Source organism: Populus alba, chromosome 9 (assembly GCF_005239225.2).
Source record: "Populus alba chromosome 9, ASM523922v2, whole genome shotgun sequence".
NCBI classification, from domain to species: Eukaryota; Viridiplantae; Streptophyta; class Magnoliopsida; order Malpighiales; family Salicaceae; genus Populus; species Populus alba.
In genome coordinates, this window is record NC_133292.1 from 1,001,418 (window position 1) to 1,019,933 (window position 18,516).

Sequence of the window (18,516 nt, forward strand, 5' to 3'; positions counted from 1 at the left end):
CTTCTTAAGCAACTAGTGATATGGGGCCCTGGACTCCTCTACAACGCCCTGGGAATGAATCTAAATCATTTTCTCATCAAAGGTGGTACAGCTTGGCAAACATGTTCTCGTCTTTTGCCGTCAGTCAATATTATCAAAATCACAAGTTCAAAAGTAAAATCAAATCATATAACATGTAATCCTTAACTGTCTCAAAAGATAATTTTCAAATTACGATAGCAGCACGTGAAGTTCAAGAAATGCCCGAAGTCAATTCTAGCTAGAAAATCCCAGTCAAAGATCTAGGCAATATCCCAATAAAACATTGCATTTCCATCAATAGTCTTGTCAAACAATAAGGCTAAAACTTTTTCCATCCCACTTTCTGCTGATCATTGAGCCACAATGTGGGGGTACGTACAATTCAAAAAGATGCAAGATATCAATGCAATCATGCTTTCGCCAAAGGTTAAAAAAAAAAAAAAAAAAAAAAAAAACTCAATCAAGCTGAGTGGTGCCAAATATCCTTACAGGAAAGTGTCCCAGCGCGCGCTGTTAAACAGAAGGTATCATCAATTTGAGAGTTTTTTGGAATCAAGGAAATGAGGGCGGTAATGCACTCGGCATCCGGGAAAAAGAAATGGTTATCTAAACACAGTGACACCAACACATTCTTCCACTCAATATTTTTTTATTCACATTTAAATAATGAATCAAAGAAGCCAAATTGTTATCTCAATCATACAATCGAATTATCAAAATCACGACGAAAAAAAACCAGGAAATAATAAATACCTGGTGGGGGATCCAGAGGCAAATCGGGGGTGTTTGGATCAATGGTAGAAGTTCCTTTTTATTAAAATGTTTTTTGCTTGGAAAACACATGAAAATAATGCTTTTTATTTTATTTTTTCAAATTCATTGATATCAGCACATCAAGATGTTTCAAAAACATTAAAAAAAAAAAAAATTAATTCAAGGCAAAACAAATCCAAAAGTTTTGAAAATCATGGTCCAACCACAGCACCAAACACCCCCACAAGAATCATGCATTGTTAAACCAAACATACCATTTCTTTCTACTTTGTCCTCTAGTTTCTCAACCATCAAATTATAAGATAGAGTAGGCATGGATAACCTCAATTACAGGTGCCCTACACATTGGACATTTCTCCCCGCTTCGGACCAACTCATGAGCACATTTCGAACATGTGCACATGTGCCCACACCTGTAACAAAAAGATAGCCAAAAGAAAGGGGGGAAATGCAAGATTAGATAAATATGCAACAAGTCCTATTCTTATCTGGCCCATCAACGTCAGAAACTTGTACGGTTCCACTGAAATTTACCTGTACAGTAGAGAATCAATACTGCCATCACAACATATGCAGCAAATTCCTTTCCTCACATGATCCCATTTAGATCTATCCTCCGGAACACTATTCTCACACACCCCTGCAATAAAATAATGGTATTTTTATGGTCAACTCCGGAAGGAGCATATAAAATGATACGACAAAGTACGAGAGAGGAGAAACAATCTAACTAATGAAAGGTAATAGTCGCGTGAATACAATTTCTGAGAAACACATCCAATAAAAAATTAAAAAAGAGAAGTGTTTCAATTCCAACTGGAAAACATTAAAAAATGGCCAAAAGGTTAAAACTTCCAGTCATTTGAGAATCAGTCTCTCAACTTCCATATTGAGGTTTGACCTCCCTCAATTATGTTTCATTTGAAATCAGATCCTTCTGTTACACGCATATTACTAAAAATAACATTTTCCCCTCAGCATTGGTAGTAAACCAGGCCAAATAAGACTTTTTTGTTCAGAAAGTAATAGCATGCAGAAAACTATTTTCTTCCTAAAGCGGACTTAAGAGAAATGATATGCGTGGCCCTCGCTAGAAGAAAAAATATCTATACAGGCTGGACCACAAACTGAAGCTATTTCCCCAAGAATTGCCTTGCACAAATCATGATTAGCCAACCAAGAAAAAGAGCAGAAACAGAATCGTTCTGAAAATGGAACACACCTGGTGAATCAGAAGAGCGATTCAGGGCAGCTGAAACTTCTTGCTGTATTGACCGTTGCAGCTCGAGCTGCATGTCCATGCAGGCTTCCAGCATCCCCTGCATGTTATTCATTCTTTGTTGGAGCCTAGCCATGTCAATCCTTAGATCATTTATGATGTCCCATTCCTGTATCAAATCAAATCAATGTTTCAGTTGAATATATATTTTTTATATTAATGTGAACGCATCATGACCAACCCTATTAGTTTGTAGAAGTTATCAAAAGGTATTTACCTGCCCCTAATAAGCTATTAAAAAATATTCACCAAGAGAAGAAAACATTCAAATGTAGTTTTTAGTGCAATGATGTAAACAAGAATCCAGTTCCAAGAATCACTTAGGATGAGTGAACGCACAATTCCAATGCGCAGATGCATGTCACGCTGTGGCCAAGTATAATGGTGTGACTCCTGATCCCAGAGCTGCTCTACAGGCGGTATAGTTGGGGAAGGTAGAGCAAGTGAAGGACTCTGAACAGCATTCCCCTGACTCTCATTCTGATCCACAGTCTGCTGCTCCAGATCTTGTTCTGCCGATGCGGGGATAGCTAATGTTTCTTGCAGTTCCCATTCTAGGGGAGTATGGCTTTGCCTTTCAACATACGAGCGTATCAATTGGTCAAGACTCTCACGGAAGCCACTGCGAAGAAGTGTAGAGACGCTTCTCCTACCACAAGAATAAAAAACTTCCATAAATAATTTCATGACCTAAAACGGCAAAAAGAACGGAATGGGCCCTTCAGTCTTGAGCTTCATACCTGCTCAAGAGTTCCCTGAGCTCCATACTGTATACATTGTCATCATCAGAAAAATAAAATGGATCCACCCTACCAACTGATATAGCTTCCTGGTCAGAAGGCTCTATTAGCCAACTTTGCACAGCCTCTTGAAAACCACCATCCTCAAGCCAAACTTCAGAGGCCCCTTCTCTATCTTCATTTTCCAACCATTCATTGGCAGCAGTTTCATGTTGACGTCCATCAATGTTATCTTGAACCCCATCTGCCCATTCTCGATTAGCTCCAAACAAGTGCTGCCCTTCACTTTCCAGGAGTTGGTTCTGCCACTGCTCTAATGGTTCAGCAGATTCATGCCAATTTACATCTTCATTTACAGTGGCTTCCAAATCACTCAAATGATTGGATAACAAGGAGACAGCACTTCCCCCTCTATCTACCTCGGATTGCTGAGAAAATACTTCCCTTGTTGATAGCAGCTGCTTGTTCTCCTCAACTTCATTTCCCATAGTTTCTTGAGATGATTCGCCATTAGTACCTTCCTGCTGGTTTCCATTAGCCTCTTCTCTAGTACCATCCCTCCTTTCAACAAACGCAATGTTGGCTAACTGTTGCCTTTCTCTCGCATTTGAGTCTGAAACTTGTCTTGGCCCCTCTTCTAAATGAGCAGTAATTTCTTGCCAACTTGCATCATCAACATTGTTATCTTCTATATCAGTTCTACTATCCATTAACCCAAGGCTACCATTTTCCTCAGAACTTGACTCAGTTTGTTCATAAAATTCATTTATGACCTGTTGTGAGTTTTTTGCTTTGTTTTGTTCACTTCTATTACCATTAACATCAATGTTAGATGAGGTATCACTGACATTGCTGCTTAGTTGTCTGCAAACAGAATGGTCCCATCTTGAGAAAAATCCTTCCCTACATAAAACCAACATTTCACACAGCATTGTTAACAAAAAGCACTAATTTACTAGTTTAAAATCTCTCCAGAATTGTGCAGTAGAAATTAAAAAAAAAAAAAAAAAATAACATGGTGACACAAAACACAATCAGCACATAAAATTGACAAGGCTAAACATAATATGGAGAAACCCCTAAATAATAAAGCATGAAAGAGCACAGTACCACTCAATACTGAATTCACAGCAGCAGTATTGAATTCAGAAACATTCTTACAATCAAATACAGAACCCTAAATAATAAACATGCTTTCCTTTTTATTCTGGATGGTAAAAGAATTCAATGATATGGGGAAGAAAGAATATTTCAGAATAAAGGATTAGAAATCCTCCCAATCAAAGAAAAGGAAAGCGAAAGAAAATACAATTCAAATACATCCAAAATTTAGGGCGTGAAGGGGCATTAATGTGCAATTAGATCTACGCTTTGGAGGTATTCAGATTAATATTACCAATTAGAATAATTTATTGTTCGCTTGTTTGGAACAATAAAATGAAGTATCCAGGCTCTGCTTAGAAAAACCCAATTAGTACCATTAGAAAATGGTTGCAAAAGCATTAGATTCCTTAGAAAGAGGGAGTTAGGGGGGAAGATACAGCATGCAGATCCAATACCTGAGATCAGATACCGTATGTCTTTGCCTCAATAAACCCAATTCGCTTGCTGCTGTGGATGTGGGTCTCTCATCTTCAACAATTCTGTCATTTCGCAAGAAACTGCCTCGAAGTAATGACTGCAAAACAAATGATCCACGGCAATCATATTAGAAATGCTAGAAAACATGTCAAATAATTCACAAGCAAGCACATCAATGGCTAAATATCCATATGTTTACCACAAGTGCTTGACTTTACCAAGAAAAAATGATTCACAATGGAAAATATGAATCATATGCAAGCTTTCAATCTGCCTCTGGTAAATAACTGCTCAAAACCCAGAATCTCCTATGATCATTGATTTATGGAACAATCCTCGTGTGTAACCAGTAAATATTTAAACCTCAAATGCCTTCATCGTAGTGCAACTTGCACCATTATGGATTATACATTGTGTTGTTAACATTAATGGATGGTATGCAATCAAATAACATACAAACAAGATTCATACATATTGAAAATGTCAAGATTTGATAGCAGCTAACCTGAATGCGGTTTCGATGAGCAAATTTTGTTACAGCGCGATGCTCCAACAAACCTTGAAGCTCACTTTGCCTTTCTCTCTCAGCCTTCTTAAGCATATCAAGCAAAGCCTGTCTGCCACACAATCTGCGAATACCCCTCCGAGTATGCTCAGTTCGGCCTTCATTGTGGTTAACGACCAATCCATCAAGAACTTGTTCAATTTGACCAGCTACTTCAGCACCTTTTTCTTCTCTGCGATCAACACAAGCACCTCTCTGCCGGCTGTTCATTTGTACCCACTCCCTTATAATTCTTACCCTTTCCTGCTCAGTTTCCCCAAGCCATTCTGCTCTAGAACCACTGTTCCTTCGGGAAATGCTGGATGTACATTCCCTTGCACCACAATCCATCCATTCCTGAAAAATCTGCCTTACCCTCACCCTTTCAACCTTTCCTAGATCAGAAGAATCCTCCTGTCCATTCTCCAATCCAATTGGAGATGGGGGCCATTGTCCACACTCACTCTCCCTAGCACTCCCACCCTCTGAAGACCCACTTTGGTCATTACTGTGGCTATCAGATGCATCCACCCTCAATAGATCAGTACTCGATCCGTCACTCTGACATTGGACCAATCTATCAGTAACCCTCGCCTGGACATGACTCACCACATGCTCATCCTCAAGCTCCCTCTGTATTTGCAGGTGTGACGATGTCTTGTTGCTTGCCCTCCCATCATCACCCCATCTTCTCACTGCCTCGGATTGAGATGCCCTAAGGAAAGAAGAATCAAGCACAGAAACATTGTGTACACTAGCAACAGCCATTAGTCCAAACTCCAAATTGAAAAACAAAACCTATCAACACATCTGCTTAAAATGCGTTGACGAAAAATAGTGCATCTATTTACAATAAATACAAGCAGGTGATCACTTCCAAAATTAGATCAGTGCATAAATCATAATTTTATCAACAACCCTTAAATTCATCTTTTTCCTCATCACCATCGGCACAAAGCCAAATGAATACAATGCAATGTAACTATCATATGGCCTCCGTATTAAATCATCCAATCTTCTCCCCTCAACTCATCACAGACGCAACTCTTCCTCTGCATCAAAATTGAAAAAAACGAACCATGTCAATCACGGTATTCTCAGAAATTTGTAAATCTAATAAAACTCAAAATTACTCCTATTAAAAAAATTTCATTCAATTTCTAAATACATAAGAAAACTCAAGAACTTGATGCATCTATTGTTTCAATTATAGTAACCTTTACTCATCTGAATCCAACAAGAACAGGTTCCAAAGAATCTACTCAATTCCTAATTCCTCCGCTTGGTCGCCGAGAAAACGCAGGAAAATACAAGCAATAGAAAATTCATCCTTCACATTTTCCATTCTTTGAAAAAAAAAGTCAAAACAAAACAGATTCATAAAATTACTCTATTTTTCCATTATTTTAATAAATCAGCATCACCATTTCCATATCAGAAACCAATAAATTAACAGAAACGACGCACCGTTTATACACATGGCTCGATTCCTGTAAACGTGAGACTGAAGCCCTGCTAATTTCGAAGTAAAGGAAACGAAACCGTAGCGAAAAGGACTGACTCAGACTCAGCGAGAGAGGGGAGAGAGAGAAACGAACGAAGAGTTTTTCGTTTTTGTTTTGTTATTTTAGAGGGAGGGAGGAAGGCAGGACGGGAGGAAGATTTATCTTTATTGCAGACAAGTCGCCATAACAAATAGGTACAGCTTCAGTTTAGTCCTTATATGTTTATCAATATTTCGACTCTGATCCTATAGTTTTCAACGTTCCTAAATGTTAGCCCTCTAGTTTCTAAGAGGTTCAATGGCACCTTTGATTTTGAATAACCTATTTTAAAAATGATTGATTTTATAGAAACAAACAAACAATATAAATTTTATGATAGTTATTTGTTTTTTCCTTGAGTGAAAAATCATTTACTATTCATATAACTCAAATTTTATTACTAATGAATATGAAAGAAAGTGATAAAAATTAATAAAAAACATGTGAAAAAAAATAGTTATTTAGTAGTAAGCTACTACGGGAAAATTAAATCTTTTAAACAAATAGGGTTATATGAGAAATGTTACATTGATTAATTTATAAGGATAAAAATATAGTCTACCCTAATAAATGGGAAGGTGGACGATTAAAAATATAGTCTGCCCTAATAAATGGGAAGGTGGACACGTCATGGTTTCACATATTATGCCCATAACTCGTGCCGTAACGTTAGAGTATTTAAATTTTCGGAGCAACCAAGACTCGACACGTGGTAAGTATCTCTTTCATGGCGAGGGTGTTTTGGCGAGGGTGTTTTCGGAGAAATGCAAATCTTGAATGCAACGGGAAGTGATTTGAAGCTGGGAGACAGGTACTAAACGACACCGAATTCAAGGTTTGATTTTTACCTACCACACTAACGGCGCCGTTTCCATGTTTTCGCGTTTGGTTGTTGGGGAAGGGTAAATAGAACTTTAAAATGGGAGGGATTTTTGTCAGTTTAGCTTAGTTTAGTTACACGTGCCGCCAAATAACCGTTTGAGCAGCAATTCAAAAGAGTGACGTCATATTGCCTATTTTTTAAAAAAATCTTTTCCAAAGAAACCTGACTACACCTGGGTGGAGTGTACTGCATATGGAGAATTTTGATTAATTTTTGTTGGTGGTTTGATTGCACGTGTTTTTGAAAAGAACACAAAGTTATTTATTAACAGAGGCTGGAATGTGTCCTTTTTTACGTAAAAATAAAATGTTTTTGAAATTCTTTTAAAAAAAATTATTTTAAATTATTTTTTTAATTTAAAATTTTTTTATATGTTAATGTTAAAAATAAATTTTTAAAATAAAAAAAATATTATTTTAATATATTTTTAAACAAAATTATTTTAAAAAACAACTATTATTGCAATTTCAGATATTAATACATGTAAATCACTTGAAGCCGGGTTAATTAATAACTCTACTCTGATTCATTTAATACAAGCGTGATATATTGTTTTTGGGCTTGCATCATACCTTTTTTAATCAACAATATTTGTGACCGGTGTTAAGGGGTTAATGTAAAATTATTATTGAGATTATTTTTATAATTTATTTTTTTTGAATTGAAATAAGTTTTTTATATAAAATTAGAATTTTTGTGATTATTATCATAAATTTAAATTTATTCTCTTTAATTAAAATTATAAATTCATCATTTTAAAAAAAATATGTTAAAAAATTAATATAAAATTATAAGAGATGTTCTTAGTAGTATTATACATTTTAAAATTTTCATACGTGCTAAATGAGTGAAACCTTCTCTGAAATTTAAATCATTTGATAATTGATTCTCCCACTAGAAAAAAAAAATGAATTGATCTCTTGCAACTTTCATCCTTTTGAAATTTGATCATTCTGTTACATTTTGAAGGGTTCAATTAATTGTCCCTCTATTATTGAAATTTTGTCAATTTAAACTCTTTACAAACAATTTAGTCAAATTGAATCCCTTATTTTTAATTTTTTGTTACTTTAAACATCCCATCTACTTTTTCTATTAGATTGATTATATATTATAGCATTTGTTGACCAAATCAAGACCTAGGTAAGCTCCACGTGTATGGATTAAAATAAAAATAAAAATTTTAATAATAAATTAAATTGCATAAAAAACAAACAAAAACAAAAAATGGAAATTAAAATATAATCTTTCTTTATTTAAGAGTCAAGTTCACATAACGATTCAAAAATAAGTCAATAAATTAATAGTTCAGATTTGTTTGTACACAAGTCACGTGACTTTCAAATGCAAGAGGTCAATTTTAACTTTTTTAATTGATGAAACAATTCTAAGTCACCTAGTTTCCCTGTCACTTTCACTCTAGTCCCTATATGTTTAAGGATGCCCTTCATCAATAAAATGAAAGCGATTGACAATAAATTTGACTAAAAAAAATCAGATCAAAAAAAAAAAATCAAAGATCAAAATTAAAAAAAAAAAAAAAATACTTGAATCTAACGTGTGATACGTAGTACATGTGTGTATAGTAAAACCTCTTCGCAACATAGTTTTTTTTTTTTTTGTTAACCTCACAATTTAAACCTATGCTCTCTTAGCAAGATACATAAATTAATCCGGTGTTATCTCAATTTGATTTCTTTTTTTTATTCACGAGGGGCAGATGATAGTAGATGTTATCTACTAAACTAAACCAGGATAGCGGTTGATAGCTTTTCGTGCTGAAAAGCATGCCAATAATGTTTTTTTTTTTTAAAAATCATTTTTTCAACACATGATGTACAAACCGTCAAAAGGGCCACAAGCCAAACTTGATGGTTGTGGGTGAAAGAGAGGTTGATGGTGGTGGATATTTAATGGTAAGAGAAAGGAGGGTGGCTAGGCAGTAAATGTTAGGGTCAGTTCTTGGCCGTGAGAAGGAGAGGAGAGGGCTATTGTTGGCTGTTGTCCTGGTGTTTTTTTTTTTTAGTTTAACGTGGGTGTCCGGGCCAGCTTGCGCGCACTTCGACTAATCCCACGGGCCCTAAAGTTAACGATCATGTAAACCTCCAGTAGCCATCATATGAGCAACTTAGGGCTCGAACCTGAGACCACAGAGGAAGCAAATCTCTTGGTTTCAAGTTTTTACTACTGGATCACCATCTAGATGGTTGGCTGTTGTCCGGGTGTTTTGCTGGTATTTGTGGGTGGTTGTTAATGAAGGCTTGCAAATTTTGTTCATGTGCTGGTGTTTGATTGTCCTGTGTTTTACTGGTGTTTGGCTCCCCTTTTCTTGCAAGATTTATATTCACATAAAACTAAAGCTCATCAGGCATATAATATGTTGACAGATCGATGCGACAAGACATCAACTGCAACGTATTAATGCAACTAAATGAATAAATTACCTGGAAATACTAAATTATGGACGTAGTTTTTCATATTCTAAAGCAATTGTTTCACTTGGCGTGAGAGTCATCCCTAGGGAACAATCACATTCAATATCTTCCCCTTCTTTTTACACTTTACTATTCTCTCTCTCTCTCTTTCTTGGTACCTTTGTTCCCAACAATGCAACAACACTGGCATGTGTGTTCAGTGCTGAAAAGGGCCTCTCTCCCCTCCAACAGCCATAGCCCATTTCTCTAGTAGCTGGCCTTAATTTTAGTTTCAATTTTCGTTTTATTATGATTACCATATAATATATGGATCGAGTTTATTCATTATTTGGACCGACAAGTATAAATGTGTACATTGTTCAATAGCATTGCCTGCTCGTTTAAGATCTAAATTAGTTAAATTCAGAAGAAGAAAAAAGAAGTAAAAAGGAGTCCTAAGAAGTTGGAGTTCTCTCTTGCATATTACAGAAATGAAAAGAAAGGAACCCACAACACACCGGATAAAATAAATTGTCACAAACATTACTCATTGCGAATATGAACTTGGCAAACAAATATCATTATTGATATCACAAATGCATTTTGGACGTCAACATCCATACATTGAGCCTTTAAATAGAAAAAAAAATAAAAATTAATGTCACGCAACAATCCAAGAAAATAAAGAAAAGTACAATAAAATGGTCAAGCAACTACCAAGGGTCATGAAAAATTTAAAAAAAAATGAAGACACATAGCAAAGGTAATGGAATAGCCCCAACATTGACACAAATTACCAATCCAAGTCACAAGAAGCAGTCTCGAAATTTTTTAATGAAGACATTTGCACTTTCACTGGAGAGCATGAGATCCTTAACGTATGATGCTTCAGCTTGAATATTCCTACCTTAAACCGAATTCTTGCCTTGATTCTGACATCCATTCCAATGTTTCCTGCCTTTTTTTGAACCCTCAAGTCTCTGGACAAAGCCCCTGACAATGCCGCGTCACGAGCCACGAGTGTAGCATCTAGTCGAGTCACGTTTCTACGGGGTTGATGGAATGGCTCGAGGGTGTTGAACGCGATGGTTTGACCATCATATGCCACGGACACTTCGATTGGATCATAGTAGACGGACATCCTGCCATTAGGATTATGAGCTTTTATGAGAAGATCAAACGTGGCATTGAGGTGGTTGTTCTTGAGGTTGAAATTGTGGACTGACGCGCTATCAATCCTGTAAACAAGCTGTTTGGGCTTGATTATTAGCCAAGTGATGAGGACTGCTAAACCAAAAAGAACAATTAAAGCCAGTATGACTACAACTATGATTCGAACAAGTTTCGAGGCTGGCGACGGGGCTGCTGGTGGCGGCGCGGCTGAGTTTGCCATTTTGAGAGGATCAGGTGTTGTTGTGTTCAAATCGTACGCGAATGTTGTTGTTTTATAGAGGATGAGTAGGTGGAGAATGTTGTGCTCAACAAGCAACACTGCTAGCTTTTGCATGGAAGGACTTGCTAGCTGCTGCAACTATTGAACTAAAAAGATTATCTCAGAATATTGAGGCTTTGCCCTTTTTCATTGTCATCACAGCACTTTTTTTCCTCTTTAAGATTTCTTGAACGTAACTCAAAACATCTGAGGGATTGATCCGGTTCCAATATTGTTCTTTTCTTCAGATTGAATGCTCTAAGATTCATCTCTACATATATATACAATAGGTAGGCCACTTTGCACCAGGCTGTGTACGTAGGCTGCTTTATGCACTGTCTACTGCATATGAATATGCTAAGAAAGAGAATATGCCAGAGAGACAAACTATCCATCGATGAGTGTCAATATTCAATATTCACTTTACCTGTTGTTATATCTATATCTATATCTATATATATATGGACAGAGAAAAGTTCTGGACTAGATCATCCAAGATGCTGGTAATTTGACTACACTCATGCCACTTTGGAAGATCTTGCTAGGGACGAATTCCCATAAAATATTGAAAAAGGATATTTAACATATTATAGGCTACAGTAGGGCCAAGCTAGAAATTTAGAGATTGAGGGGAGGATCTGTATATATACTCTTGAAAATAAACTCAGTTAATTAACTAAATCATCAAAACCAATCACAATTCATTACCATTACTTAACAGAACATGAGCATATGAAAATTAATCCAAGGAATTTACTGTTCAATTCCTAGTTGTTCCGGGTTCTTTGCTTCACCTCCAAGGTATTCCGACAACTGGAGACTGGACAGAAGAAGAACATTAATTATTATACATGTTTCAAGGCCTCAGCTTCCCTTGGTATATATGTGCCTATATTTGCATGTTTCAAGGCCTCAGCTTCTCCTAGATGACATTTTTCATGGCTAAATTAATTAAAATGTGATTTAGGGCCGTTTGTTTTGGGAAACATTTTACATGTCAATTTTTTTTTTCCGTGAAATGTTTTACTTGTAAATTATTTTTTAATTTTTGGCTCGAAAAATATATTTTAATAATAATTGGGTGATCATGGCATTAGTAAAAAATAATGTGATGGTGATGAAGAAAAAAGATCATAAAGGTGGTGGTGAGATAATCATGATAATAATTAAAAAAAATAAAAAATGATGATTGTGAAGGAATAAATGGTGGAGGTAATGGTTGAAATAGTTTGATAATATTATAAATAAATTAATATTTAGAAAAATTTTAGAAAATTTCATTAGTTGAAATTATTTTCTAATAAATTAAATTAAATTTAAAGATTGACTATAAAATATTTTTTATTGTTTAGTTTTATTGTAAAATATTTTATAAAAATAAACATGGAAAAATCTAGAAAATATTTTTCTATAAAATATTTTATGCAAAACAAAAACATATTTAAAAAAAAAAAAACTAAAATCTATCCTAAGAATCATTTATAAGTTTTATGAAAATTACAATTTCATCGCTGCCATTTAATGCAATTGAAAGTTGACAATGTGCCCTTTTGCTCTTCCTCCAACCACTGAAGAAAGCTTCTCCATTCGGACCATTAACTTCTGTTTTCTGCAATGATTCTTGCCTTGCCTCGAAGAAATTCCGAAGCCAGCCTCCACACCATTTTCTACAAGGTAAATTAAGAGCATAATAGTCTCTTCCAACCTTTGGATTTAGTACATATGCAATATTACAGTAAACAATTAACACATAAAAAAAAAAAACTCAAAGAGAACGAGATTTTATTATAACCTCTTTACAAAATATTATTCATTAAATATTATTTTTTATATATATAATCTATATTTTTTTTATCTCAATTTTATACTTTAACATTATATTTATTGGGAATTGAACTTTATAATTTTTTTATCTAAAGTTACCCCAGTCTCATGACCGGGTCATTGATTTGACAGATTAACTTAGTTAGCTTGAGGTTTTTTTTCTTTACTTAATTGATTTTTTTTTTCAATTTCATCCTTCAATATTGAGTTGGTTGAGAATTAAACTTTGTGATTTGTTTTAGTTTTCTTTCTGTGAAGTTATTTTCGTCTTATAACTCAGGTCACGAGTTTAGTGGGTTTAACCCAGGTTCACTAAAGTTTTTTTAATTAATTTTTCAATTTCAATTCATTCCTTCAACATTAGGTTTGTTAGGGATTGGACTTCAAATATTTTTTCAATTTAATTTTTAAGAGGTCATCTTAGTCTTATGGTCCAAACCGCAAATTTGACGGGTTGACTCGAGTTTTTTTAATTTTTTTTTTAATATCATCCCTTAACATTGGGTTGATTGAGGATTAGGTTTTGTGATTTACTTAAGTTTTCTTTCTATAAGATTATTCATATCTCACTTGTGTCATGAGTATATCAAATTAATTCGGGTAGACTCGAGTTTTTTATTTATGTTCTTTTTTTATTGATTTTTCTTTTAATTTTGTTCTTCAACTTTAAGTTATTGAGTATTGAACTTTATAATTTTTTTCAGTGTACCTTTTATGAAATCATCTCAAACTTATGACCCGAATCATAAGTTTGACAGGTTAACTTAGTTGGCATAAGTTTATTTTTCTCATTGTAATAATTGTTTTTTTTTCTCAATTTAATCCTTCAATATTAGGTTGATTGGAAATTAGGCTTAATGATTTATTCTAGCTTGCTTTTTATGAAGTTATCCATGTTTTATGACTCAAGTCACGAGCTTTGTAAGTTAATCTAGGTTGACTTGATTTTTTTTTTGTGTTTTTTTAATTGATTTTTTTTTTAATTTTATTTTTCAACCTAGGTTTGACTGAGAACTAGATTTCATAATTTAATTCATTTTTTTCTCTATTAGGCTATCTTTGTCTTATGACTCAAGCCGTGAGTTTGGCTGGTTAACATGAATTGACTCAGGTTATTTATTTTAATTTGATTTTTTTTTTAATTTTATCATTCAATATTGAATTTATTAAAGATTTGACTTTGTAATTTATTTTGATTTGTTTTCTTTGAAATTATCATGATCCCGTGACCTAACATGCATATTAATAGGTTAACTTGGGATCCACTTATTATGTTGTCATCTATATATATATATATATATATATATATATATATATATATATATATATATATATTAAAGTCATTTTAAATATTTATTTTAAGTTAAAATATATTTTTATTGATCATTTATATTATTTTTGAATTTATCAAGTCAATTGAGTTAATATCAGGTAAATCTCACACAACTTAAATTATTTTCTACTAGAGAAAACATAAACAATGCCTATATATATTGTTTTACATTAAAAATAATTAAATTGGACTCGTAGTGTAATGCAACTAATTATCTAGTCCATCACTATTCTTGATTGATTCTTGTCCTCCAATGGGCATGGATGCTATCTTGTTGGACTCTGGTTTAAGTTTTAATCACAACCATATTGGGTCCTGTTCTAACTTGACGGAAATTAATTTTCTTTGTAACTGTAACAAAATGCTCAACATAATATTGATTTTGAATAAAGAATTTAATTGGACTCTCTCTGAATATCCTGTGGGATGCTGGGTTATTAATTTTTTGTTAACTTAATGTGATTATTTAGTCCTGGAGGTTTGATAGACTTTATGTCAGAGAACAGTTTTTTTTACTTGCGCTATTTCGTGATTCATATTATTATTTTTTTAAGTTTTTAAAAAATATAAACACGTTCATGAAGCTAAAAATGTGATGCATGCTTGCCGAAATACTTTTAAAAATACTTAAATAATGACATGTTAAATGACATATTGAATGATATATTTTTTTATAATAAAAAAAATATTAAGTTAACAATATATTCAATCGGCCCAGACCAATCATGATTAACCACAAAACTCATAATCTAAAATATAATCATGATAAAACCATGTAAAAGCCCACTTATAATATTATTGAAGCTTGAACATGGAAAATACAATTTTTTCTTAAAAAAAAACCCAATAAAGTGATTTGAAGAAACCAATATTGGTGGTCAGCGCAACAACATGAGTCAAGCCAAATTTTTCCAAACACTAGAAGAAAAATGGTCATGCAGACTAGGAATTGTAAAGACAAGACATTGAGTTAACTGAGTTTAATAAGTTTGGTTAATTTAATATTATTAAAAAAGCAATTAAATTTAATAATATGAAAAAATAAACAAATTCGAGCAAATTTTCTAAATCTAGGTTAATATTCTAAAATCACAACCCGTGAAATCTCAAATTCAGGCTAGATTAATAAGCTTAACTCTCAATCAATTTAATATTGAAAGATTAAAAAAAATCAATCTAAAATACTTGTCAAAAAAAAATATAGCAACAAAAAAAAAAAAAACAAATCTGATAAAAAAAAAATGATGAAAAAGAAAAAAAAATTTTAGAAATTATCTCAAATAAAAAAATAGCAATCAAAATAATGAAAACTAAATTCTCGAAGATGAAAAAATTGAAAGAACATGAAATTAAAAAATAATTTTCAATTTAAAATATTTTTTTCAAATAAGAAAATTATAATTAAAAAAATAGAATTAAATCTGAAAAGAAAAAAATTAAAGGGTTGGTATGAATGTTTTAGGGATAATACGCAAATCGAGGTGGAGGAGATAGAAAATGAGGAACTTGAGTTGATACCAAACAAAATAGAATTACCCTTGCATGCGCCACTTAGGGAGGTTCACTCAGCCAAGATGATTGGAAAACACCAAGGAAGCTAATCATTTGCTACTGTAAGTCGTCACGCACAACAGTTTTAGACGGTAGGAAGGCTTGCACGTGCAACAATCTTTTTTTTTTAATTATCATTGATATTAATTAAAACACCAAATTATCCCTAAGGCCGAATAATTATAACTAAAAAACCAATACGAGATTATGAATAAGCCCTCAAAGTCGAGCTTTAAAAAAAATTTTATTTTAAGAGAAATAGAGTAATTACACCATGCCTTGAAAAGTTAAATATTATTAAAAAAAAAAAAGGCACGAGTTAAGTTTTATTTCACTTTTAAGAGTAATTTAGTAATTTAATTATGTAAAAAGACAATAATAACCTTGATCAATTCAAAAACAAATAATTTATAGTAATTGAAAGAGAGCAAGCATTGTAAATATTCTGTTTTAATCCATAATGATTGACAAAAACAAATCTTTTATATCTAAGTTAATGTTTTAAATTTATAATATGTGAAACCATAGATCTAGATTCAGTTAAGAAACTCAATTCTCAACCAATTTAATGTTAAAATATAAAATAAAAAAAGAAGCTCAATTTAAAAAGTGTACTAAAGCAATAAAAAAGAATGATTATCAAATATGAAAGAAAAAATATAGAGGGTGAAATTGAGAAAAAAAAAATTAAAATACAAAATTATCTCAAATATGATAGACTAGGGAATTGAAGGATGATAAAATTAAAAAAAAATTAATTTTAGAAATTAATTAAAATAAAAAAATAAGAAAAAAAAATGAAGGAACCAAATCCAAAGAGAAAAGGCTTGAAAGGTTGAAGCGTGAATTTCTAAGAGGAGAGGGAAAAGAAGAGGAAAAAAAAGAAAAGATTGCGAGTACCGAATTAAAAATCCTTTGATCACATCTGTTATTTAGAGAGGAAGAAGACGTCAAAAAGAATTGAATGTCATGACGGAACAATGGTTTCAATCATCGGAGTCAATCACACACGTTGCCAGAAAATGGCAAGACGACTCACTCGCTAACACGTGCAATGCTAGCTTCCATGAGCAAATAATTATTAAAAAAGAATTATTATAAAATTACGAATAAACCCCTGCAATCAAGCAATTTGACAGCACTAGCTACAGTATTAAACCTATTTGTATCTGCATTTTATTTTAAAAGTATTTTAAAAAAAATTTAAATTTTTTTATTTTTTTATTATCTTTAAATTAATATTTTTTAGTGTTTTCAAATCATTTTAATATAATAATATTTTAAAAAAATAAAAAAATATAATTAACATATATTTTAATATAAAAAATTATTTAAAAAACAACCACAATCTCAAAAAAAAAAAACACAACTCGATTTTTATTTATGACTGGAAGACGGACGAGAGCCCCTGTCACAGTGTTTGAACTTGGGAATAGCTTATAAAATCTTTGTTTAGGGGAGCTGCTTGTATCAAGAAAATACGATAGGATTTTACACATGAATTATGAATTATCCATTGGAATATCTTCTTCATCAACCGTTGTCCTTTGCACGTTTTTATTTCTCCTAGCATCCATTCATTAATATTCGAATCCAAGGTTAGAATTTTTCCAAAGATCATAAGAAAAAATTATATTTTTATAAATGTATTCATATGAATGTGAATGTTCTTTATAAATTTTAACGGTGAGAAAAAAACTGATTAAACCGAGAAAATCAGAAAAAAAAATAATTAAAAAAACCAAATCGTAAAAAAAAATTAATTAAAATTTTTAAAAAAACTGACCGGTTCGGTCCGGTTTTATAAGCCTGAAACCGAAAAAACTAACGAACCGAAAGCTGACAAAAATCGAGCCAACCCAAAAATCAAGCCAAACCGGTTTAAACTGGGTTTTTGTTCTAAACAAACCAAACTAAAACTGATCGGTTTGAACCGGTTTCGGTTTTAAAAAAAAAATTTGGTTTTGTTATTTTTTTTTTTATAAAAATCCAATTAAACTGAAAATAATCAACGTAATAAATTCTAACTGAGTATGAAAAAATAAAAGAAGAAGAAGAAGATAATGCTAACAATCTGGGGAGGAATGGAATTTAGTAATTAAATTGTTGTGAGTATTTCATGTAGCATTTGAATGATTTCTTGAAATAAAAGATACGTGGAGGGTACATATTTATCTTGAGAATACATAAATTTATTCTAGAGTTATTTTATATTTCTAATTAAACATGTTTTTGTTTTTTTATTAAAAAAACTAACCAAATGCAATCTAATATAAGAGCTTGTATGCATTATTAATTGATAACGTGTTTAATTAGATATCCAATAACTTTTATTTATTTAGATTTAACAAAAGCATCTACCCTTATTCCATAATGTGTTAATTATTCATTCACTCTCAAATTTCGTCTTACCTTACCATTTGAATAATTAAACCGGATGTCCACGTGGCAAACCACAATACTTTCCCGCGACCACCAAAGTATTCGAATTAACAGAAATTCCAAGCTCCCAGCTCTACAATTACGTAAATCACAGAATTCCATCACGCGCCTTTATAAAATAAAAAATAATCACAACACCAGAGAATCATCGGGG

The 18,516-nt window shown here is 32.6% G+C and overlaps 2 protein-coding genes across 2 annotated transcripts; both read right to left on the minus strand.

The window, feature by feature from the left end:
• Positions 1-629: 629 nt before the first annotated feature.
• On the minus strand, positions 630-6,608 carry LOC118034624 (uncharacterized). The gene is made up of 8 exons (XM_035039962.2): positions 6,407-6,608; positions 4,901-5,991; positions 4,374-4,492; positions 2,815-3,717; positions 2,414-2,723; positions 2,018-2,183; positions 1,330-1,435; positions 630-1,208 (listed from the first exon to the last, which is right to left on the minus strand). Exons 2-8 carry the CDS (start codon positions 5,705-5,707, stop codon positions 1,091-1,093), a joined length of 2,529 nt encoding a protein of 842 aa, XP_034895853.1. The 5' UTR covers positions 5,708-5,991; positions 6,407-6,608; the 3' UTR covers positions 630-1,090.
• Positions 6,609-10,344: 3,736 nt separating this feature from the next.
• On the minus strand, positions 10,345-11,288 carry LOC118034623 (uncharacterized protein At1g08160). The gene has a single exon (XM_035039961.2). It carries the CDS (start codon positions 11,285-11,287, stop codon positions 10,574-10,576), a length of 714 nt encoding a protein of 237 aa, XP_034895852.2. The 5' UTR covers position 11,288; the 3' UTR covers positions 10,345-10,573.
• Positions 11,289-18,516: the final 7,228 nt, after the last annotated feature.